At 42.7% G+C, this 26,578-nt stretch overlaps 1 protein-coding gene across 2 annotated transcripts in view; it reads right to left on the bottom strand.

The window, feature by feature from the left end:
- Positions 1-26,578, bottom strand: part of THSD4 (thrombospondin type 1 domain containing 4) — a 1,878,668-nt gene that overhangs the window by 1,647,265 nt on the left and 204,825 nt on the right. For both annotated transcript variants that reach the window (XM_069222360.1, XM_069222359.1), the window contains exon 3: positions 17,850-17,919. In XM_069222360.1, the coding sequence (XP_069078461.1) occupies positions 17,850-17,919 (70 nt within the window). The remainder of the gene's footprint in view (positions 1-17,849; positions 17,920-26,578) is intronic.

Below are 26,578 nucleotides of genomic sequence, written 5' to 3' on the forward strand. Positions count from 1 at the left end.
TCAGTGCCAAGCTACCAGAGGTTGGGCACAGGATAATTTGGATTGTGTGTGACTTACCCTGACTAGAGTGAGGGTCTTTGCTTGGACAGGGGGTAACCTGACTGCCAACCAAAGACTCCATTTCTAACATGCCCCACCCCCCCTCTACTTCTATTTTTTAACTAACACTAACACTAACACTAACACAGACACTAACTAAAAGAAAAAGAAAATAAGCTTCAACATAGTGGAGAGTATAACCTAAAAAGGGCATTTCAAGGGTCAGGGGCAAATGGCAGGGAGGAAGATACCTCACCAAGGGATACAGCATTCAGGAATTGTTCATCCTCAAACCACCAGATCATCAGCAAGGTTCAGTCAGAAGTGTCATCAGGAAAATGTAGAGAGAGATTGGAAAAGTTCACTGGATCTGAAGATCTTAAACTTTCAAAGTCCATCCCCAATATAAAACATGTAAATCATGTTGATTCGTCGGTTTAATGGCATCAGGTCATGCAAAAAGGGCATCATCCTATCAAAATAAACTGACGGATTCACTTTGCAGTCCGATTATTTCCCAGGTCTGTCATGAGAACATCTCCTCTTTCTGTGTAACTCCAAACGATTTGAAACTAAAGTATGCTTTTGCAACAGTTCACTTGGTTCACAGGTTTTTACCATGGGATCATCTCAGTTCCGTGTGAATCCAAACAGTTCGAAACAAAAGTATCGCAAGGACAACCATACATAGTTCTCGTACAATTAAACAATAAGCTTTTACAAATGGAACCTTGCTTCTCATGAGAAAGATTCTGAAAGAAAGCGTCAAGCGTCATGTTAAGGAAAATAATTCAGCACATCTACATCAATGCGAAATGCAAGCTCTGTAGGCCTAAATTATGCTATCACCAGAAAATAAAAAATGCATTAAAAATACTTAATAAACAAACATAATATGGAAACTTATAAATTCAGCATTAATAACATACTATCAGAATAGGTAAACATGTCATTATAAATTGTAAAAACTTTGTTAATGCATTACATTAAGTATAACAGATTAGTGCATTTTTCTCGTTTGCACATATTTTCAAAGCCATTTATCTTTCACTAAACATTAGAAAAGCAAATTTGTTTTGATACTAGCAATTAGTCTAGATTCTATTCTAAAACACACTTTTAACATCATTTGTATTTCACTGGCATATTGTTCAATAAGGAAGGCACAATTGTGACCACCAGAAATGAAAACATAACTACATTTAATATATGTGCCAGTGCAGCTTTCTATGTTTTTCACACGTGCACTTATAAACTTAAACTTGTCACAGTCTGCTGACTTTAATAGCACGAGGAACAGAGCTAAAGTTTACGCTCTATCAAGTTCCAGAATGAAGGGAGAAATGCAGAGGAACATATGTCCCACCATTTTACACTATTGCACAGGTATCTGGTCTATTCACTGCATGGAATGCATGGCAAGTTCTAACATCACTGGGAATTAGCTGTGGAGCGTCTACTGGACCACCAGTGGTGCTGGGGGTAGGATATTTCAGTGGAGCTACTGTCAGCTGTGGGGCCTGTGGCTGAGTGATGCCAAAGGGCAACTCCAGCTCCACCAGCCTGTTTGCTGCTTCCTGGCCCTCTATCTCCCAGACAAAAGAGTAGGGCCTGTAGTGGCAGGGGGCAAACTGTCCACTGCTGCAGTGGAGTCTGGCCAGTGGTTCAACAACAACTCTGTGGATCAGAGGATGATACCTCGCTTTCCCATATGCAGAGCCTCTCTTATGGCAGAGGTCACACAGGTGGAGGCCACCACACATGCATTACATTCAGTTCATTAGCCTGAGGTGCGCTGGGTGGTGTATCTAATGCAATGAAGCCATAATATGAAAGTAATCCTTCCGTGACTTCACCTAGATCCAGTGATTCAGACAGACTAGTGGCTTAGGTGGTATAATAATCTTATGCTTAGACTAATCATGTCATTAAAAAGTCTACATTTGGTATGTCTAGACGTTGTGTTTAAGAATGTTTTATGTTTACATTTTTTCGTTATTTTGTGACTGCATGTGTAAAACCCAGGGATTGGCCAAATTGACATCTACATCCTTTTTAACTGACATTTGGAAAATCCCCTGTGATGCCGAATAAGCTTCAAAAATATATGGTGTTGTTATCTCCCAGTGCGGAACTAAAGGTGTCTTTTCTAAACCCATAATAAAAGCAATGTGTCACTCCAAAGAAAACACAACTAAAGGGAACGTGTTCAGGATTTCAAAGGTCGGTTTCTAACATCAGCAAATTACGTCATCATGACACTATCACAGGGATTCATCCCCAGCATCGAAGGTGATTAGGTCAACTCAGAAATGCGAGAGGATTATAATTGTTTTTAATTTTTACAATTCCATAGCTGTGAGCTCTATTGATATTCCTCCAAGGCAAGATTAGGCTTTAATCTTTACGGGAATCAGAGCCAAACGTTGTGTTGTTATTTTTCCTGCAAGGAATGTGTTCACTCCATGGTTCACCTTCCTCTCTTGCTCCCAGGTTGGATGGCTCAGAGGTTGAACGTTCCCTGATATAACATGGGCTGATCTGAAATTTGAGAATTCAACTCCTGGAAAGACAGACTGATCGGCCTTCCATCCATCCAAGGGCAGTCGACTGAGTTCCACTGAATTGGTTAATAGTAGCACCTGCTGTAAGAAGCTGCAAAAGTGCAGAACGAGGTGCTATACAAAAAGGTTTTCATTATTATTTTAATCCACATATACGTTCACGGTCACTATACCTTTTGACTCATTTATAACTGTGTATAAAAAAGAGAGGTTTACAAATTAATGTTTGAGTGACATGATCAGTTCCTTGGTTAGACATTACAAGCTTTGTTTTGAACATATTTATCATGTATATGGAACTCTGGTGTCAATTGCTTACTTCTGGTAGTTAATTATGTACACAAAATGAAGCATGCAGGTTTAAACTTCACATGTGTCATACCTGGCATCCTTCGCGTGTTTTCCACTAAAGTTTTTGCTTTCTGACCTCCAGTTTTGCTGACCTTGTTTTTATTGGCTTTAGAACTCTGGGTACTTTACCACTGCTAACCAGTGCTAAAGGGCATGTGTCCTCTGCTTGATACATGGTTACATTGGCTTAGCCACAATTAGCATATTTCATTTACTTATAAGTCCCTGGTGAAGTGCACTACATGTGCCCTGGACCTGTAAATTAAATCCTACCAGTGGGCCTGCACCACTGATTGTTCCACACACTTCAGTAACCATTTAAGCATGACTCAGGCCTGCTTTTCCATAGCCTGTGTGTGCAGTTTTAAACTGGCAAGTCGACCTGCCAAGTTAACCGTCTTGCCATGCCCAAACCTTCCTTTTTAATACATACAAGCCACCCCTAACGTGGGCCCTAGGCAGCTTGAGAGCATGTTGTAGGTTTTTTTAAATGTAGGACATATACCTTTACATTTTACTTGTCCTAGTAGTGAAAAAACTCTTAAATTAATCTTTCACTACTGCAAGGATATCTTTCCAATTGGATAACAATTGAATTACATTATTACATTTTCTAAGTTTAATTTCCAATTTTGAAGAGATGGGACCCCCGAGTTTGGTGTCTCTGGAATCACAATTTAAAATCACAACTTAAGGTAAAATCAGATCTTAAATTGTAATTCTGAAAATGACACTTTCAGAAACTTGGCATTTTTTCACTTTAGCCATCTAGTGCCTTCTGCCTGTCTCTTAATTCATGTCTGGGTGGGTGACAGCTTGGCTCTTCCCTTTAGACAGCCACACGCAAAAGGAGCTTAGGTGTGAATGATGGGTCATCCTGGGCAGTGTGGGAGGGATGATCTGACACCTGAACAAGCTGTGTTCTGATTCCACACAGTACACAGTCCAGTACACAAAGGGATGCAGGACTTCAGTAAGTCCGGCGCCAGGGCAGGAAAGGCACTTCAATGGCTTCTCTTTGAAGTCTCCCCAACTTCAAAGGCACCACTGGGTATAAGTACTAGACCTCAGACCATCCCACCTCAGTACACTTCTGGACCTGTGGATATTCTGCCAGGAAGAAGGACTGCTGTGCTGCTGAAATGACTGTCACTCTGCTGACCTCCTGCTCCGCTGACCTGCTGCCCTCCTTACCTGGTAGTGAGAAGGACTGGACCTTAATCTTTCCAACCCCTAACCAAAGTGACTCTAAAGGTTTCCTGACTTGCCTCCTGTTCTTCAGAAGTCTCTGGGTCTTCAAAGATTTCTCTTCATCCTGCAACAGCACCTGGACTGTGCTTGCTGCCAATCTTGCCCTGCCAAGTGGTGCCATACCAGTCCTGGACCCTTGAAAGTGGATAGTAAATGCTGCAACTGCCAGAACCTGCACATTGATGCAACTGACAGAACCTGCCATTGCGGCGATCAGAGCCGCCATATCTCTATCAACACAGATGCACTGACACGGCTGCAAAAACCACAGACACTGCATCACCGTCAACGCGGGTGCATTGCAATGCTGTGAGGATCAACAGCACAGCATTGCTGAATGCGTGATGCATTGCCTCCATTCCCGACTCATCTCTATCTTTGCACAGCTCGGAGCCAATGCATCGCCTACATCTGCAGGATCAACACCAACACATTGCCTTCTCTGCCCCTCACACTCGATCCTCAATGCAACCCCGAACCGAGGCACTGTTTTGAGCGAGCCAAGGTTGGTCCCTGTATCAGATCTGTGCTCCACTGCGGTTGGCCTGACTTTTCAGATTTGACCCAGCCTAGCACAAGCAGATGGCCTTGGTGGGTGCTTTATGGTTATAAGCAATACAACTAAATGTATTCTTCAAAATTTCATACCTCAACTTCTACTTATTGGATTTTTGTCTTTTTAGTCTTGTTTTGATCACTATATTAAGCTCTGTTTCTAACCTCCTGTGGTCTCTTTTCATTTAGTGTTTTTGCTGTTTTACTGTTTGTAGTGTTGCACAAATACCTTACAAATTACCTCCTAAGTTAGGCTTCCCTGCTTTGTGCGGGTTAGCACATGTTAGTTTATGGTGTGTATCTAACTAACCCTGACTAGGATTGTGGTTCCCACTTGGACAGGGTGCATACCTCTGCCAACCAGAAACCCAATTTCTAACAACATGATAGGTAACAATACTGCTGCACTGATAAAAATACCTTGCCTCAGAAACACCACACATATGAAACCTGGCCATCACATGCAAAAATGTACCAAAAACAACACAAAATACTTTGGTGATTGTTGAACGAGGCATGACATGTGTATTTCTCTGGTTGAAAGCCCACTGTCCAAAAACATGTGATTTTGACGAATAGGCATTTCAAAAACCACTGGCCCATTGATATTCACTGATAATTTATGGGAATTGTTACAACAACCACATCACTTACTTCACTGTTGCCTAACATACAAGAGTTGTAGTAAACTGGTTTTGCATTACAAAGTAAATCATGTCATTAAAGAGTGCCATGGCATAGTCTTTATTTCCAGGTCAACTGAGTAGCTCACAAATCACCGAGATCAACAAAGTCTTTTATCTAGGGAAGAGATAAGAGATATATGCACCCTAGAGACAATGAAGTACCTTGCGCTGCGGCTACTTGAGAACATGACTCACTAGTCCCCCAGATAAAAAGCAAGCATTTGCAATGGAATGGGTCTCACATTGCTCAAGTTAGAGCTATTTGTGCTGTAAATGCCTAACTGGACATTTCTTGCCACATAAATTGAAAATGAAAAGTAAAACATTAGTTGACAAAAGTGAGCTAATTCAAAGTGCCATGGCCGACATGAGGATGAGCATGAAGGAGAGACACAAAAGCAAAAAGAAGTTCGTTCACAATCAAACATACCAGCAATCATGCAATTATCCACGTAACAGGGGAAGTCTGCAAGGCGGTACCAAAACCTCCCCAGGGAGGGACAAACGTAAAGCATTTACCAATGATAACAAAAGGATTGTTAAAAGGCAAGCCCACAAACAAGTGTAAGTGATGGGCGTGCCGTGAGCATGGCTAAAAGCCCACAATACTTAAAGCAAGGGTTAAAAACTGGAAAATCTAAAACCACACAGTCCAAAGCCAAATATGACTCCCACATTGGATAATAACCATAATGCTAGGGGAATTAAGCCGGGCTTTATTTTCACTATCAAATGCATGATCAACAATATATTATCAACAACTCCTTAACGTTGTCGGGACACAGTATTTCATCAAAGTCCTGTATTCACTTCCACTTCATAGCCAATAGGTAAAGAGCGAGGAATGGGTAAATAAATGAGAAGCTACAAGTTGTAGTCTGCTTCACATAAATAATGAGAAACATGCAAACTTCACGAGCAGCGGATGAACGCAGTGAGAAAGGCTCTGAAAAGGCCTGTGGGTTGCCACGTATCATCATTATAGGAAATGACGAATAATACAGGAGGAGGCCCAGGTGTTATCTATGTCCAATTGTAGTATCAAACTCTCTCAAAGGGAAAATGTCTTTGGATGTGTCGGTGGTGCCAAACACTAGAAAGATGCACATATATAATTCTATATCCACATGTTCAAGATAAGTCTTGAACACGTGGATCCTCTGCCTTTAAAATGCTCTTCCTCAGGATTTCTGATCATCCTTTAACTTTTCTCCCTTCGGTTTTACTTTAACTACTTCTTCCCCTTTAAATAGCTCCCTTGTACGTACTTTCTTATGGAGCTTCTGTATTATTAATGTGGCGGGTGATTTGTTCCTTTCTTGTGCTGCCTGCTGGTTCAAAGGCACTCGTGGGGTGTTCTTTTCTTTCACCATTGCCTTATGTTTTTCAGTTCTTTGCACCACACATCTCTTTTGGTCCTTTTTTGCGCCTCATATCTACTGATGAAATACATGTGCAGACATTGCTGATACAAATACCTGTTCTTTATGAACTATGCATAGGCTAAATTTTTCATCTCAATAATCTCACACACAATTCAGATACCAGAGTATGCTGCTTCCATTGATGCATGAGTATTTCCAGCAAACCAGCGCATATTTAATTCAACACTTTTCCTGCATAGCAGGCCTCATTCACTTCCTTTCTGACACTGCTGTACAAGGATAAGGCTTCAAAGGTGGCTGATGTTAGAGTGAGATGCTTATACCCAGGGTTTAGGTCCTCCACTTTGGGAAACCCTCTATCTGTGACATAAAAAAGAGGGTAACATGAAAAACCTCCTTTGCACAAAGTAATCCCTATTTTCATCATAGTTAATTCGACATCTCCTTAAATACTACTTTCCTTTGCAAGGTAGAGAACCCATTGGACCACTGATGAGCTGGTCAGGGCTGCTCCGCTCCACATGCCACCAAAGACATCTAGATATGTTGACTAAAAAGCAGGCTAATGAACAGCATCTTAGACTTAATTGGTCTTGACTTCAAACTTGCAAAACTAGTTGCAGCTACATTATAAAGTCAGTGATGTCTTTATTTGGAGCACTGTGTTTCATTATAGGGTGAATGGGTGTGGCTATAAATTGGGGATATGTTTTAAATAACGTTACGGTGGCATTGATTAACTAGGAAACAAAAATAAATAAATAGACAAGTGCTGGTGCGCCAAAGTTATGAAAGAAGGACACCCGTCACCTCCAAGACAAGCACTGCCCAAGTCCATCTTTGGCACTTTACATTTCAATTGGATACAGCCCTCTGGGGAATGGGATTCACTGATCTGAGGGAATGTCATCAAAGGTAAGACTGACGTTTACTGCAGATGCTCTGCACACGTCCACTTGCATGTAGGAGGAAGCATCTATTGAGGGGGTGACTGACATCTCATGAACAGGATGTACTGATGTTTAGGGTTTTGAGTGCTACAGACACCGCTGTGTGGATGCCATCAACGGATGGAAGGTGGGAGGGCTGTTTATAGCGGGATAGGATGCACCACACACCTGTCAGGCATATCCATTTTTTTGTGAGGCGATCCACAGTACCTCTCGCAGGACCACAACTAATTTTATTATTCAAACATTCATAGCTTGACTTCTACTTATTGGATTTTTGTTGTTTTGGTCTTGTTTTGTTCACTAAATTAAGCTCTATGTTTCTAACCTGGTGTGGTCTCTTTTCATTTAGTCTTTTCATTGATTTACTGTTTGCTGTGTTGCACAACTACCTTATAAATGTCCTCCGAATTAGGCCTGCCTGCTCTGTACGGGTGGGCACAGCCCAGTGATGGCACACACTATCTGGACTGCCATGGACAAAGTTGTGGACAAAGAAACCATAAGCACTGCTATTGCCCCATGGTTAAAAAAGAGGGATGTGTGGGAAGGCACCAGTGTGGTGTGCAGTCCATGCTGGGCTTATCATAGATTGCCTCTGATGCCTTCATCTGCAGCACCACCAACAGAAAGAGACACTGTGGCCAGCAGAAGAAAATCAAATGATCCAGAGGGCAGAACTAAGTACCAGTGGTGCACATCAGAAATCGCTGTCACATATTAAGTAGTTACTTGTGGTGGTACTTTAAGGTGAAGGGACTGATTTAGATTTCAGCAGATTGGTTACTCCGTCACAACAGTAACAGACAGCCCGTCCACTGAAATATAAATCTCAATATATCCTATGGAATTTTGATTTCAGCAGACAGGCTAGCCATCAAAGTTGTGACGGAGTAACACGTCCGTCAAAATTTAAATCAGGCCCTTAGTCCCAATCGGTTACCTACAGCTTGTTATCCTGCATTTAACAGGGCAAAGAACAAACTTTTAACAGACGAATTGGCCAGTTTGGCCATATTTAAAAATACTGCGTTCAATTTATGGCATCGGGTAAGGATAAAGGAAATTACTAAAAGCGAAAAAAAGTTTATTTGATGCCTCTGCATTGACTGAAGAGAGGACTTAAATTATGACCAAAGTCTCACTCAGATCCGTTGCTGTTCTTACACTGGTCTCTTTTTTACTAGCCACAGTTGCTGCCAAACTGTTCTCCCAGTTGAAATCTGCTATGCTCACATCAACTGCTTGCAAGTGTTTTTTTTTTTATTAATGTTACCTTTCGTTAGGCATTGCAAGAAAGATTTTCTACGACAGGAATGGTAACATTATAGAATATGCTCCCTTCTAGTCTGTGCAGGTGGAATCAAATCCTACAGGTGCGTACCTTTTGTAGGTACTAAGCTTTTGCAAGGAAGATTCGTAATGGATAATAACACAAGTAAAGCATGACTAAGTAATGTTGGAAAGAGTTTTTGTAACCTTTCCAGGTACCCCAAGATAATTGCCCGGATCCAAGTAACAGGACAAGACAATATTTAATCTCTCTAGACCATCTCCCAATTGTGATCTGTGTAATATGGTGAACTAGTAAAAGTTGATTGCAGTTGTATACTATTTCTTATTTTAATTCAGGTATTACGTTGAAAACTCGTTCTACTTCATAAAATGACAGTCTGTTCAGCTTTCAAGAAGCTCAAGAGGAGCCAGCTGTGTGATGCACATTCCAAGGACCCTAAACCGGTAATCCCCAGCCTCTGCTCCTCCTTTGATTCTTTCACAAGTCAAGTAGGATTACCCTCCACAGCACGTTTACAACTAATCATTGACAATCTCTTTTTCCCTAACGTCATCCATGTGCTTTGCAACTCAAAACCACAAGTCTGTGGAAAATTACACAGAACATCATAGAAACATTCAGACAGATAAAACCATCATCTGCTAAGTGTGCTATTATCAGTAATGTGCCAATGCTATATTTTCTTATCAGTGTATAAAAGAAAGTGTCAAAAAGGCTCTGATAAAACTTGCAATAGTTATCCCAAGAAAGATTAGCCAAATGAATACTAATTTTGAGGTGACTGAAAAAGTCCTGACAGTTTTTTCTTTAACCAATATAGTACCATAGTAAGGCACCTAAAATGGCCAAAGTGTCACATTGTTGTTTATCAACATTATTTCATAAACAAAGATGCAACCGGGAGGAGCTTACACTCATAAGTGCAGGTGTCGCCCACTGGCCGACACTCACTCATCCTCCCTAGTGCGGGTCACGACCAGTGCCCGACATCATGGAGGGTCTGAAAAAATCTCCAGTGCGTCACACACAAGTGAAGTACAATTTTTGTCAGGAGCCTCTGGGGGAATGCTGGGTGGAAGGAAATGTGTGGCTCCTCTCAGATTCCAGAACTTTCCAGCACCGAAATGTGAGGAAAAAGTGTTTTTTTGGCAAAATGTTGAGGTTTGCAAAGGATTCTGGGTAACAGAACCTAGTGCGAGTACCACAAGTTACCCTATCCTGGGTTCCTCTAGGTGTTCTAGTTTTAAAAAATGCACAGGTTTGGTAGGTTTCTTTAGGTGCCAGCTGAGCTAGAGGCCAAAATCCATAGCTAGGCACTTTCCTAAAAACACATCAGATTTCAATGTAGAAATGTGATGTGTCCATGTTGCGTTTCCTGTCGCGGGCATTAGGCCTACCCACACAAGTAAGGTCAGAAAAACAGCATCTAGGAGTCACACATGGGGGCAAAAAGCGGGGGTCCCTGCAAAAAGCCCTTGTTCTCACGCTGTGCTTTCGTGCTGAAGTACTTTTTTGCATGCTATCCTGCATTTTAAAGATTTCCTTCATGCCAAATATTGTTTTTGTAGCATATGTCCTAATTTTACTTTCCATCTACAAGTAGGTTTCTCTCAATATTAAAGTTTCTTATTAATGCAAAAAAAGATCTCTCCTTTCTGTCTCAAATAAACGTGGGGGTATTCTCTTAGTCCTATCGTGTAAAGATTGATTTAAAAGAGTTTTCATTGTTTTTGTAGTGCTCAAAAATAAAAAAAATAAAAAAAAACAGTTTCAGTACATAGCCGAGAACCCACATTTGTTGACGTGTCTTTTAATAAAAAAAAGTCTCTTATTCTGGGGCTAATAGCTGATGATGGACTCTTGTTGTTGCTGGGTAAGGTACACCTTAGTTTTACTGCTTTAGGTGATCAAGGAGATGGTAGACGAGGGAAGCAACTACCCTTCATTCACCAAGGCCAACCAACCATGAAAAGACCCACACTTCTGCCTCAACCAGCTACATGCCAAACATCCACCAGGTAGGAATGAAATGGTTGCACTTGCCACCAGGTTCTGGCAGAGCCAGCTGTCGGGGCAGTTTAGCTATGACTTGAAGTGGTGGTTGCAAGTTCAAGTAGCATAGCTCAGGGAGATTGGTGGCTTTTTTCCCCAGCTTTTCCCAACCCCTCTAACAGCTATGGCTATGCATCAAAACGTGGTGCCGCATACCGCCAGGAAGCCCTATAATGAGAATCATGTTTTAATAATATTACCCAGCGGATACGTCCGCTACCCTCTCTCGCCTTCCCTTCTTCCCAGTCACACATGTTCTAGTAAAACGAAAGAGGCACATTCTTGGCCCCGTCAGACATTTTCTTTATTGTGTGTGATTGCACTCACTCCGCTTCGTGACTCAAGCAGCGTGCCAATTTTTTTGCCGCAAGCAGAGAAAACGAATTATGCTTGGTTCCCTCCTTCCTTGACTTGCAACACACGTGCGAGACGTATTGTAAACAGGGCTGGACGGCTCCCTGTCATTCCGAGCCAAGTGCTGACACTTAATTACAGGGAGATCTGTCTTGGCATTGTAAGGGAACTCCATACTGCGTGTGAGCTTCTCGGGCCCTCTGAGCAGTCGTGTGCAATGCTGCTTCCTCGGCTTGGCGCACTCTAAATCCTCCACTGAAAAACTTACCATTCATTCTCAAGACCAGATTTAGAACAGATCAAGAAATATCCCCTGCTGAACAACCCCTTTATTTCTCTCTAACTGCTCACTCCCCTCGCTACCCCAGTCTTTGAGTCTCATTTAATATGAAATTAAGCTGTTATTAGGACAATGGAGATGAGAAGCGCCCAAACAAGCCAGCCATTGCTCTCCTTTAGTCTATTGTGCACATGAAAAGCGTTTTTACTCACTCCTTTCCGATGTTCACTGTAGACTTTACTCATTGCATTTAAGCCTTCTTTCCTAGTCTGGAAATGGGTTTTGTATTTTTTTGCCGTTATCATCTTGCATCATCCCAGGAGCCTAATGTTTGTTCCATGAAATTCACTAAATTACGTCATATCACGTAATTGCACATTGTATTCAGTAAACTTTTATCGCAAGTGTGTGGGAATAATGTGCACGTCCGGAAGGTGAGAGGCTGTAGTTCGTGCCACCTGTGCTTTGCATGGTGTTTTTTTTGGAAAGCACACATTGTACGCTAAAATGTAGGTAAATGATGAGTTTCTATTTTGTGTAATGAAGCGCAATATAACACAATTTTCGCAAAATTTCAACTACTTACACAAAAACCAATTAAACACATTTTGCACTTCGGGAACCCTTATAAAACTACCACGAAAACAAAACATAAAGGGCCATATTTATACTTTTTGACGCAAAACTGCACTAACGCAGTTTTGCGCCAAAAAAATTAGCGCCGGCTAACGCCATTCTGAAGCGCCATGCGGGCGCCGTATTTATTCAATGACGTTAGCCGGCGTTAGCCGCCGGCGCTGTCTGGTGTGCGTTAAAAAAAACGACGTACACCAGGCAGCGCCGGCGTAGGGGGAAAATGGCGTATGGGCGTCCACAAATGGTGCAAGTCAGGCTGAGGCAAAAAAATCGCCTCAACCCGATTTGCGCCATTTTTTTACGACGCCCATCCCCCATTGAAATTACTCCTGTCTTAGCAAAGACAGGAGTCATGCCCCCTTGCCCAATGGCCATGCCCAGGGGACTTCTGTCCCCTGGGCATGGCCATTGGGCATAGTGGCATGCAGGGGGGCACAAATCAGGCCCCCCTATGCCACCAATTTTTTTTAAAAAAAATACTTACCTGGACTTACCTTAATGTCCCTGGGGTGGGTCCCTCCATCCTTGGGTGTCCTCCTGGGGTGGGCAAGGGTGGCAGGGGGTGTCCCTGGGGGCAGGGGAGGGCACATCTGGGCTCATTCTGAGCCCACAGGTCCCTTAACGCCTGCCCTGACCCAGGCGCTAAAATCCGGCGCTAATGCGGGTTTTTTAGACCCGCCCACTCCCGGGCGTCATTTTTGCCCGGGAGTATAAATACGACGCATATGCATCGGAGTCATTTTTTAAGACGGGAACGCCTACCTTGCATATCATTAACGCAAGGAAGGTGTTCACGCAAAAAAATTACGCTAACTCCATGAACTTTGGCGCTAGACGCGTCTAACGCCAAAGTATAAATATGGAGTTAGTTTTGCGTCGAATTTGCGTAGAAAAAAACGACGCAAATTCGGCGCAAACGGAGTATAAATATGCCCCAAAATGCTATAAACTTCAGATATCCTGTGCATCTGGCGACATTTGCAATAATTCTAATGGTCTTGATGCAATACTGATCTTCGAAAACTGTACAAAAATAAGTCATGGGTGTTGTTAGAGTATGAACTACACGAACATTGGTTGACTTCAAAATTGTTTCTTGAACAACATTTACAAAAATGTCATCCAATTTTATGTACATTTTCTGTTACTCCAATGGAATGGTATTTTTGTAAGTGATTTTAGGGCACAGTATTTTAAGTCGGGCGATACAATGTATTACTACCAACATGCCATATGCACGTGCTCAAGAGGACGTGTTAATGTGTACCACTTCATTTTCTAATATGATTTGTTACCTGCTATAATAAAGATTTTCATTATTGTTCAAAGATCCCCATTGTAAACTTAATTCCACTGACAGTAGTGCACAACTATACGGTTGCAAGACTGGGTGCTAAATTTAAATATTAAGATGTTTTGTATAGTCGATAGCAGTTACTTCAAAGTGCTAATATAATTATTAGCCTGATCGTAGGAAATTGCATGGGTGAAGTCAAATGAAGTTGCAAATATTCTCCCAATTTCATTATTGGAGAACATGCACAACTTATAGGCAAAGTTATTTTATCATCTTCTCCCCAATCTTTACCCTCAAATATCTAGAGGGCACATTTCACACCCTAGTTGCCCAATAGCATCCAGTGACTGAGGTCAGGATTTAGATATTAACTTTGAGATGATTTCTACAAACTGGCAACTTTGAAATTAAAATCCCCCTTTGGAACAAGGGTGTGCATGAAATTCAAATTAGCTGTAACAGTGCGGTAGCAAACAGCTGGACAACATTTATCAATTAAATTCATTTTCATCACCTCTTTACCACAGAAGTGAACCAAAAGCACCAACACAAAACACTCCCATCTGCATACCTGATGTGATTAAGGCCTCTTGGTAAACCCCACTCACTTGTACACAAAAGCATATATGTATCCACAAATATATGTTGAGGAATTCCTTATATCTTTTAACTATGTGAGTTTCCTTAATAAGCATTGAATAGTTTTACTTTTATCAAATAGGTCATCCCAGTTTATGATGATTTACTAATCTCTTGATATCGACATTAATCGAGAGTAATTTCAGATTTTCATTAACCATGTTTTTTGGGTTGGATTTCTGTAATTTATATTCCAAATTATGCTTCACTCCACCATTTTGTTTTTTGTCATCTCATTCTGCAACATCTGTGAAAACAAACATTGGAATGTTGGAGCTCTGGGCTTCTACTGGTCCATTAGAAGCCCAGAGCACTCCATGGTTTTCAATGGAGCTCGCAACATTCCAATGTTCTAATAAAATAAATGTAATCTAACATGCCTGAGACTCAAATATGAGTTAACTCAGCCTATTACCTTTCCCTTTAGCCTCCTTTTTCTCGAGATACCCCAGCCACCATTGTTCACAGAGCAAAAAACTGCCAGACACCATTCTAGCATATATGCAGTGCTTAATTTGTGCTTGTTGTTTCTGGTGCTGAGCACCAGCACTTATTTTTGAGGGCCGGTGCTTATTCTTCTGCCTTAAGCATTTGCTGCGAGCAACAGACACACATGGGAAAGACGGAGGAAGAGAAAAACGAAAAAGCGGCACAATGAAGGAAAGCAGAAAGCTGCAGATGTGAGCTGAAGGGGCAGGGAGTGGCTTTAAATGGATTGAAGAGGTCCGAGATGGCTTCGGGTCTACACTGCCTAAGTGTTCGCACATTTAATTGCAGCAGCCGCATGTTTAAGAGGAGGCCTTTCGGCACCGGCACCTTTTTTTATTTACAAATTAAGCACTGCATATATGTTTTCCCCTTCTGAACTTTGGAGTCAAATTAATGGCAAGGCTGCAATTCTTACAGTGTCCTTACCTAATTACTTTAACTTTTGACAGCCAATTGATTTGGGCCAATGCCATAACAATTGTTATTTCAGGGATAATTTACCACATAGTTTAACACCTGAACTGCAAAAATTCTGAAATTATTCAATAGGAGAGCCAGCTGGGTCAATCACACAGTAAGTCAACTAATCCATCCTTGCATATGTATTTTATGCAAAGTCTTTAAACAGCAGCAGTTGTGTACAAGAAGGAAACTATGAGTTGAGTTATTCAAAAGCACCCAATGGACATGAGCCATGGACAGATCCTGTGGGTCCTTCTTTAGCAGATTTGTACATTTAAGCTTCTCAAAGTCTTGTCTTCCAGATTCAGCATGTCTGAATATACTGCCTTCATTTAATTCGGAGCTTCAAAAGCATTTCTCAAGATCCTTACATTTATATTGCAATTTCTTCATAGGAATTCCAATCAACACGCTGTATATATGGACATCTTCATATCATGGGAACCTAGTTGTTATTCATAAGTACCACAGCAGCATCTTCAATACAAGTTGCCTACTTTGATGCACTCAATACAGTCGCCAGCATTTGTTGAGTTCCTGATGAGAATGTCATACTGGTCACAAGTGATACTACCTGTCTGTATGCCTGGACATCCTCATATCATGGGAACTCAGTTGTTATTCATATGTACCACAGAAGCACCCTCAATAACAGTTGCCTCCTTTAATGAACTCAATAAAGTTGCTAGCATTTGTTGAGTTCTTGATGAGAATGTCATGCTTGCCACAATTTATACTACCTGCCTGTATACCAATATCCCACACAATGAGTTTGCCTTTGAAGTATGTTGAGCAAGATTTGTAAGTAAGATGGAGAATCTGAGGTTTCATTAATCTTCTGCCTCAAACAGCCAATGTATCTTGGTGATTTAGACCTCTGGTCATTTTACTTAAACAAGTTCAATTTGAAACCATGACTTCTGTTGTTCTGAACTTGTTTATATCTTTAGTTTTTTCCTCTTATTCCAACAAATATTCACTTCTCTTTAAAACATTTTTCTTGTCGATCTTCGCTGAGTAGTACCAAAACATGGATGGTTAGTTTTCTACTATTTGATTGGAAATTTCTGTATGTATATCCTTTATGAAATTTCTTGGTTGAAGACCATGTTTACAATCTCCCCATTGTCCCATGGTTTATTAGGTTGGCTACTTATGGTGCTTCCCATCGTTTACTAGCATCTTTACAGCATTTATGCAATGAGCCATGCCATTGTTTTTTTTGTTTATATTTCTAGTAGATTACGTGTCCTAGAAATCGTTATGTTTCAGCATCTGGTGTGACACGTATAATGTTATGTCACTATGCATTACTTGACCATACAACAGCAGATGTGTGCTGTGTTACTGTGTGTGGCAGTGATGTCAGTGCTTTTTATCAGTATAAAAGTCGATTTAAAGGTGTATGACTGCAATTTTCATTTTTTTTACTGAGATCCACTAACACATAAGAGGGAGAGCTGTGAGCCAGGGTGGTCATTGATAAATTGATGTTCTCTCTGCAGAATGTAGCTATGAATTTAATTTACAGAAATCACGCGAAAACTGAATACATTGATGTGCTGTTACGTGGTAGAATCAATAAAGTTTGACACTGCTGCAAATACTGCAGAATGATATTTGACCATTGCTTGTGGTTACACTTGCAGACTTTTCGGACCTGAGTACTAATCGGCATTCTTGCTTTTTTGCTGCTCCTAGTAAAACACAAGAGCATCTTCTGCAAATGTTTTATATAACACTTCTTGGCATAACCAAATAAAGTTAAAATGTTTTAGTATTGTAACTATACCATGATAAGGCAGAATGAAGTTACCTCCTACATGAATGACCAGGGCCACTGGAATTATGCGATTGTGCGGCTGTGCCGATTTTTGCATCTTTAAAGATTTGATGCATTTGCCACATAATTTATAATCTGCTGCATAATCTGCAGATTTTAACCCAAAATTTTTTTTGAGCTCAAATGGTTCAAAAGTTACAAAAATTGCAGCAACGTGTTGCTGTGCAGAGAAAGGTCCTTTGCAAACCTGTACTTATCACTTTTATTTTGCTTAGTGAGATATTTGGGTATTCATCTGATGCCAGGTTTATCAAGTTTAAAAATGACGAAATATTGAAGTAATGCTACTACAAAATGTGCTGCATTATGCCATGTAATTTGCCTTTTCTTGCAGCATAATTTACTCAACCCAGCTGCATAGTTTGGCCCTCTCCTGCCACATAATGCCAGTGGCCCTGAATATGACCCTGAGAATACAGAACCCATTTCCAAATGATTTTGCCAGTGATCATAAGACGGCTTGCCTGCATTGCCACCACATGTACAGTAGGGAGAAGTGATTTTTCATGACATTTGGGTATGCCGCATTGTTTTTGTTACTGAAAAACGTATTGTTGATTCAGATACCAGTAAAAACAAATCATTACAATTGGAACTGACCGTGGTCTGACAATAACTACACACATTGCAGCTGTAAGTTTGCAATCTTTGTAAATGTGTTCACCGTGTTCCTGTACTTGTAAGTGTTGTTAAAATATATTATCGATGTGTATACATACCTTTCTGTGTTCGATGGATGCCTGAGGGACAACAAGCTGAAATCTTAACAGCAAGATATAACTCAGCAATCTGAAACAAATGGAATTATTCATTAAACAATGTACATTTCCTCATTCAACGTTTTTGTGTTTTTCGAACGTGTACAGATTTTAGGCGCCAGGCTCTAGGCTCTAATCGCATTTTTATAATACCATTCTGACATTCATCCCGCAGCCAGGCGTACGTGCATTCCGTTTCCCTGCACTGATGGTCGGTGCTTGGGGTTATATTCCTTTCTTTGGAATTTCACTACAGCACAAACATGTTTTGCAATAAAAGCATCTCCTGTACTGTGCACAACTGTGAGATGTTATAAATATGACAATATTGCTGTCATAGCGCTGTAACAGCACTTCACACCATCTACTATCCACTGTCGCATTCGTTTCAAACTGGTTCCAGGTGCAAAATTGTCTTTATCGAGCTTAATTTTTTAAAACAATTACCTACGATAAATTAGACATATAATGAGTTGAACACAGTTTTTGTTTAATTGAGGGGTAGCATAATTAAGGAAAAAAGCTAACCATTGCCAGCTCAACTACTAGAAGAAATGGCCTCTTGCTCATCCTATGCAAACGGATAACTGGCCAATGCGCCATGAAGGCAAGAAGGGGATATACCGTTCATAGACATGGACAATCTATTTCACTGCTCTAAGTAGTGAAATTGTCAGCCTGTGGGCGACACCTAAGCAACTGACTGTGAATGAAGATGTTCTGCCACCGGTCAGGAGCGCATTTTAAGCCGGGTGGACAGCCCACCTGCTTAGTGGAGTCTATGGCCTCTGTGCGCGCGGAAGGACAGCTCTGCACAAGGACAGATCGCCATTTAGGAACATTTATAGGGTCTGTAATGATTGAAGCAAACCGTAAAGAGCAGGTACGTGTTTTTTAAAAGTAGAAAAGAAAATGCATTATTTCTGTGTCTGAAGGGCGAGGAGGGCACAGATATAGTTTAGCTCCAGCTAGGAAAGATGAGATAACGTGACATAGTAGTCCAGAAGAAGGATCATTGGAGTTCATAGTGAGACCACATTGCCAACAGTACTAAAGTGTCTATTGTACAATTGGTTGTCCGTGTCGAGGAGTGGTTACAAGCGAAGGTTATGTACTGCCATGTAATTTAGCATAACTGACGCCACCAAAGGAGAAATTTGCCTACAGGTATTAAAGGTGGCAATTGCATCCCCATCACCCTTGCCCCCAAATTCCACCTTCTCTGCACCACTGCACCCTCATTTATGTAATACAGCCAAATACTTCTTAATGTGGCAGTTCCCTAATTCAACATGTGTTTTCAAGTTCCTTTGGTAAATAAAGCAAAACTTTAAGAACAGTAGAGCAGCATCCCTCAAATGTTTCACACTCTACAGGCACAAGAATACTTTTGTACAATGTTTTGTACACTTTCATTTCATAGTCCGATGAAACACAATAGATAATCAGGAGGCGCTGGCCAACATCTTTCATTATCACATGGAGTGCCATAGTAAAGCAGTCATTTGGCAAAATGCACTACATGTGGTTGCAATTTACTTAAATGGTACAATGTATTGATGACAATATTTGCAAATTATTTGAAATTATTTTTTTCTTTTACCGTCTTATTTATTAGGGTTTTCACGTAAGGCATACAGTAAACACGATTAAGACTTACTTAGATCCTGTAAATCCAATTATGAGTTTTATAGAAGTGTGGATTGCTTATTTCTCACTATGCTGTGCTGTAAACCCTCAACTAATACCCACAGTTTAAACGTTGGTGAAAGAGTTTGGTATATCTATGCAGTTTCTCAACCTATATCACCCATTGGAGTTCACCAGGGGAGAATAAATTAAAGTCCATGCAGTATGTCACCTGTGTGTCCTGTGTATTGACATTATAGTATTGTGAAGTATTTATTTCATCAGGGAGCTCAAGCAAATTCAGAAACTTCACTTTGGGCAAATGAGGCAAGCATTTTCGAGTTCAGCCGACTTCATCCAAGGTGAAGTAAATATGCTTTGTCTGGTTAGCAGTTCTAGGTTCCTGCTGCAGGATGAAGAGTCAGTGGGACATCCTGCAGCAGGGAATTATGAGCCGCATCTGCACCACTGGAATGTTACAATGTGCTGGGTTCGTACAGAAGACAGGGAGCATGGAATGGTACATTTGGAAGCAAAGTTAGAGGCTCTACATAGCTTAAGACCCCCCCCTAACCCGCTAAACTTAGTAGGTCTGGGCCTCTCAAAATGCTGGTGGCTAACAAGACTTTGCAGATGCAGCAGCAGTTTTTCACTCAATGTCCACCAGAAGGAAAAGAAGCACTGTCTTCATAAAAGTGTATTTTCACATGGGTGACTCAGCAGTAACAACCCAAAAAACCTTAGCTCTTCAAAAAGGAGTCTTACCATCACATGCAGCTCACCTATTCCTTCCACTGATTTTTTAATGGAAAAGGTTAAAGACTGTATTGGCCAGCCTGGGAGGAATATACAAAAACTAGGAAACTGCCTGAAACCATTCCCAGATGGTGACTTGTGGAATACAAAACCTCTGCCTGCAAGCTTGGTATCAGTATTGTCCAGTCTCAGTACCAAGAATTCTTAGCAACCAGTATCGAAAGTCCAACAGCAGAAGAGACAAGTAAACTGTCTGTGTTCCAGAACTGCTGGTCCCCATTGAAATGTTTGGGAATCAGAAACTGAAAGCTCTGCATCCTGCCACAAATTGCTTCTATAAGTCTACTTTAAGGGAAGGCGACCTCTGACTGGTGAGGAGGGATGTTAGAAATGCCCTTTGTGAGAAAGTGTCTATTTTTGCATAGTCACCCCCATTTTGTGTGGCGTGATACTGCTGTTTTTTTTTTCTGTGCATGTGTTCTGTCCCCCAAAATCATGTCAAATAGGCTAACACCTAATTGGCCTATTTAGCTTTCCTGTAGGTCCATAGTATATGCTGTCAAAATTACACCTATGTCCTAGAAAATTAAAAGTCATCTATGGACTAAAGAACTACTGTGCCATCTACTAGAGTGACCAGGCAAACATGACTCCAGGCCTGCCACAGCAGCCTGATAGTTGCAGTTTGAAACTGCAACACAACCTGGCAAACCAACTCTTTCTGACAAGAGATAACTGTTCGAAATGGGGTCTTTGGTTGGCAGTCAGGTTACTCCCTGTCCAAGCAAGGACCCTCACTCTAGTCAGGGTTAGTCACACACAATCCAAATTATCCTGTGCCCACTCTCTGGTAGCAGTCAGGCTTAACTTAGAAGGCCATGTGTAAAGTATTTGTGCAATAAATCATACAATAACACAATATAGCACCACAAAAATACACCACACAGGGGGTTATTCTAACTTTGGAGGAGTGTTAATCCGTCCCAAAAGTGACGGTAAAGTGACGGATATACCACCAGCCGTATTACGAGTTCCATAGGATATAATGGACTCGTAATACGGCTGGTGGTAAATCCGTCACTTTTCTGTCACTTTTGGGACGGATTAACACCTCCTCCAAAGTTAGAATAACCCCCACAGTGTTTAGAAAAATATATGATATTTATCTGATAAGATGCAGGTCAAAACGATTAAAATGCAATAAGTATTTGTTGAGATATCACTGAAAATTGATAGAAAGTGTCTTAAGTCTTTTCAAAGCAAACAAAGTCTCTTTCAAGCCCAAAGTACCTGGTTCGTGTGTAAAATCTCCACAAGGAACCGCAGAGGTGGAGAAGCGTGGAAACAAAGGGGTGTGCGTCGATTTCTCAGGCCACACATGGCGATGCATCATTTAGTTTTCACGCAGGGACAGCTGTGCGTCGATTTCCGTGCTCGGTCTTGGATCCTCTTCTGGTTGCAGATTTTTCAGATGCCCCGGGGACGACGTGTGGATTTCCGGAGCTGGCAGGATGAAGTCACAGGAGCTGAGTTGATCCGGTGGGCGTTGCGTAGAATTTTCTACCGCACAGCAGGCGCTGCGTCGATTCCTCTCTAGAAGTCGGGCTGTGTCATTCCAGCTTGGCTGTGCGTTGATCCGGTAGGGCCGTGTGTCGAATTTCCAGCCGCTATGCTGGTGCTGTGTCAATCTTTGTTAGAAATGGGGTTTCTGGTTGGCTAGCGTATGCACCTCAGCCATGCAGAACCCACCCACTCTAGTCAGGGCAAGGGAGTTACACGTCCAAGATAACCCCTGCTCACCCCCTTGGTAGCTTGGCACGAGCAGTCAGGCTTAACCCGGAGGCAATGTGTAAAGCATTTGCACAACACACACACGTGACACAATATCCCCACCAGAAAGGAAACACAACACCAGATTATATGAAAATATACTGTATTGTACACAACGCAATTATCAGACCAATTATCACATATCAGTACTATCCTGCTACCTTAGCAGTTGTCAGAACGTTACACATTAGTTACTCTGCAACCTAGCAGTAGTCATACATAACACACAGGTTACTCAGTATTCTGTAACATAAGCAGTAGTCAGGAAAACACGTTATTACATCACAGCACTTGTCATAAGAATATCATAAAATGCCCATAGTAGGAACATTAGAAAACATATGGCAAGTTAGAAAAACATATTAGCAAGCATGTACATAAAAGGAACATTTGCATACACATATGTAAAAACATCAAACGCAGGTAGGTAATATATGAATCAAACAAAAGTCTGTAGAAAGAACTTTGGATTGCAACTATATTGGTCCTTTAAACAGTACCTGGTTGGATGAAGGCACCTCCAGTGCCTAGAAGGCGAACAATGGGGCCCCCAGCGCTCCTATGCGCAAAAACGGGGGCCTCCCTTATACTCTGGGGTCAGAGGAGGGCGACATGCACCTCCTCTCTTTTATAGACAGGCCCCTCCGGGGACCATGATTACTGGGGGCCCCGCAGGGTCTCAACCGGCCCTCACGAGGGGGGCCAAAGCCAGCAAAAACAACTTAGGGCAGGAGGGGGGCACCACGCACCCCCTCCGGTTTAATGACAGGCCCCTCCCGGGACCCGCGATCTCTGGCCCTTCCACCAAGGGGGGGGGGGCCACAATAATGCCCGTTTTACCTAATAGCAGAAAAGGAGCGTCCTGCTCCTAACGCAGAGGCCAGGGGGAAGGGGGCACTCCCCGCGCCTTCCCCTGGTCCTGCCATGAAGCCACAAGAAGATCCGACCCCTACTGGGGCCCGAGCAGACGCTCGCCTGCACCCGATGCAGTGCGCAAGTGTTCTTCCAGCTTCCCGGGCCGCTGCGGTGATCTTATTTAAAGGGGCACAATGCAGCAAGGAGTCTACGAGCTCCCAAGGCTCCATAAGCGCACTGCAATCAGCGCTATGGCAGCCGCAACCACGGAGAAGCACCCCTCGTGAAGAAATGGATGCAGGGGTCAGGGGCCACAGCACCCTGCCCCTGGGAGCAGAATCTTAAGACAAGGTCCTCGGGTGGAGGGCCCAGCTACAGGCCAGCACAAGGGAAAGGCAGCAAGTGGCAAGTCCTTCACAGTGACCAGGCAGGTCACAGGTCAGCACAGCAGCAGCAGTCCATGGCGGTTCCTGGAGAGTCCTTTCAGCCTTTGGTGTCCAGTTCCAAGATGATTCCAAGAGTCTCCAAATTGTGGGGAAAATTCCCCTGTACTTATAGTCAGTTCTTACAGTGTTTTACAATGGTAGGGAGAGGAGGTTCCAGCCAGTTACAACTGGTTCTGGGAGTGCCCCCTCTCTCCTTTCAGCACAGGCTCCAAACATCAGTGGGGGGTTAACAACCCTATTGTGTGAGGCCAGGGCACAGTCTTTACAAATGCAGGTGTGCCCGCCTCTCCCTTCTCTCAGCCCAGGAAGACTATTCAGTATGCAGATGCACCTCTGTGACACCTCCACCCTCCCTGTGTACAGGCTGTCTGAAAAGTATGCACAAAGCCCCAACTGTCACTCTGCCCAGACGTGGATTGGAGTCAAGCTGCAAAACACCAGAGTCATAAGCACAGATAAATGCGCACTTTCTAGAAGTGGCATTTCTGTGATAGTAATAAAAAATACACCCACACCAGTAAGCAGCATTTATGATCACCATCACAACCATACCAAACACGCCTACGCTACCCCTCATAAATCAGACAATACCCCTTACACATAAGGCAGGGCATTTCTAATGCAATCCTATGAGAAGGCAGCACTCACAGCAGTGAGACACCAAGTTAGGCTGTTTGTCACTACTAGGACAGGCCATGCAATATGGCACATGTCCTGCCTTTCTACATACATGGCACCCTGCCCAGAGGGCTAGCTACAGCGTACCTTAGGGGTGACTTACATGTAGTAAAAGGGGAGTTGTGCCTTTAAAGTGGAGGAGACTTCAAAGAGTGGCTTAGAAGTGCACAAGGTCCCCTTTCAGTTCAATCCTGTCTGCCAGGGTCCCAGTAGGGGGGGTGGCAGTCCTTTGTGTGAGGGCAGGCTACTGTCCTTTGACATGTAAGTGTCAGGTCCTCCACCCTCCCAGCCCAGGAAGTCCAATTCAAAATGCAGATGTATGCAAGTGAGACTGAGTATCCTGTGTTTGGGGTGTGTCTGAGTGAATGCACGAGGGAGCTGTCACTAAACCTAGCCAGACGTGGATTGTAAGGCACAGGAGGATTTAAGTGCAGAGAAATGCCCACTTTCTAAAAGTGGCATTTCAAAAATAGTAATATTAAATCCAACTTCACTAGGCAGCAGGAGTTTGCATTACCATTCTGGCCATACTAAATATGACCTTCCTGCTCCTTTTAGATCAGAGGTTACCACTCAAACAATATATGAGGGTAGCCCTAATGTTAGCCTATGAAAGGAGCAGGGCTCAAGGTAGTGCAAAAACGAATTTAGGAGTGTTACACTACCAGGACATGTAAACTACACAGGTACATGTTCTGCCTTTTGTCTACACAGCACCCTGCCCTATGGGTTACCTTGGGCATACCTAAGGGGTGTCTTGTCTGTCGAAAAAGGGGAGTTTAAGGCTTGGCAAGTACTTTTAAATGGCAAGTTGAAGTGGCAGTGTAACTGCACACACAGGCCTTGCAATAGTAGGCCTGAAGCATGGTTAAGGGACTACTTATGTGGGTGGCACAATCGGTGCTGCAGGCCCACTAGTAGCATTTAATCTATAGGCCCTGGCACACGTAGTGCACTTTACTGGGGACTTATAAATAGATTAAATAAGCCAATTGAGTGTGAACCAATGTTACCATGTTTGAGGGGAGAGAGCATATGCACTTTAGCGCTGGGTAGCAGTGGTAAAGTGCGCAGAGTCCTAAAACCAGCAAGAAAAGTGTCCAAAGAGTGGAGGGAGGCAGGCAAAAAGTTAGGGGTGACCACCCTAAGGCTGTCAGGTCTAACATGTGCCCCCCCCAGCGTAAAGTGGGGAGAGCTATCCAACTTCCTGGGAGCTCTCATCACTAAGGCGGAAATATCTGGAGAGACCATCAGCGTTGGCATGGTCAATCCCTGGGCGATGCTCCAAAAAGTCCATCCCCTGTAGGGAAATGGACCACCTCAAGAGTTTAGGATTTTCACCCCTCATCTGGGTGGGCCTGGGGTCTGTCTGAATCTGGAAGTGAGTCCCAAACAGGTATGGTCTCAGCTTCTTCAGTGCCAAGGCCACAGCAAATGCTTCTCTTTCAATAGCACTCCACCTCTGTTCCTGTGGTAATAGTCTTCTGCTAATCAAGACTACTGGTTGGTCTAGGCCCTCCTCATTTAGCTGTGCTAGGACCGCCCCTATGCCATGCTCTGAAGCATCTGTCTGCACAATAAATTCCTTGGAGTAGTCAGGAGCCTTGAGCACGGGGGCCATGGACATGGCTTTCTTCAAGGAGTTAAACGCTTTCTGACAAGCCTCTGTCCAATTCACCAACCTAGGTTGCTTTTTGGATGTAAGTTCTGTCAAGGGTGTCATCATGGTTCCATAGCCCTTGACAAATCTGCGGTAATAACCAGTAAGGCCCAAGATGCCCTCACCCCGGTTTGTGTTCTAGGTGGTTGCCAGGCCTTGATAATTTCAATCTTGACCTGGAGGGGCTGCACTTTGCTACCACCTACTAGGTGCCCTAAGTACACCACGGAACCCTGCCCAATCTGGCACTTACTGGCCTTGATGGTCAGGCCTGCCTGTTGCAGGGCCTGAGGCACCTCTTTGAGGTGGAGCAGGTGTTCATCTCAGCTGTCACTGTTGACAGGAATGTCGTCCAGGTAGGCTGCGCAGAAGGCATGCTTGCCAGATAGGACCCCGTAGACCAACCGTTGGAAGGTAGTGGGGGCATTTTTCAACCCAAAGGGCATCACCTGGAATTGGTAATGGCCCTCAGGTGTGAAAAATGCAGATCTCTCTTTAGCCCCCTCAGTCAAGGGATCTGCCAGTACCCTGATGTGAGATCAAAAGTACTGAGGAATTTGACAGCGCTTTGTCTGTCTACGAGCTCATCAGCTCGGGGGATGGGCTGTCAGGTGTAACAAAAACCTTCCTTTTAAACATAAATAAATCTTCCTCTGTGGGAATAGTAGATCACAAAGCAGGATGCATAGTAAATAAAAGTAGGAAACAGAGAAATTTAAGGTCATGTCCTTACAATCATTAGCACGTACCATGTATTTTCGCTGTAGCAAGGCTGGCTGTTCCATGGAGAAAAACTGGGATGCTCTCTTAAATTTAATAATGTTGTCTGCACTTAG

The sequence above is a fragment of the Pleurodeles waltl genome, chromosome 3_1 (assembly GCF_031143425.1).
Source record: "Pleurodeles waltl isolate 20211129_DDA chromosome 3_1, aPleWal1.hap1.20221129, whole genome shotgun sequence".
NCBI lineage: Eukaryota > Metazoa > Chordata > Amphibia > Caudata > Salamandridae > Pleurodeles > Pleurodeles waltl.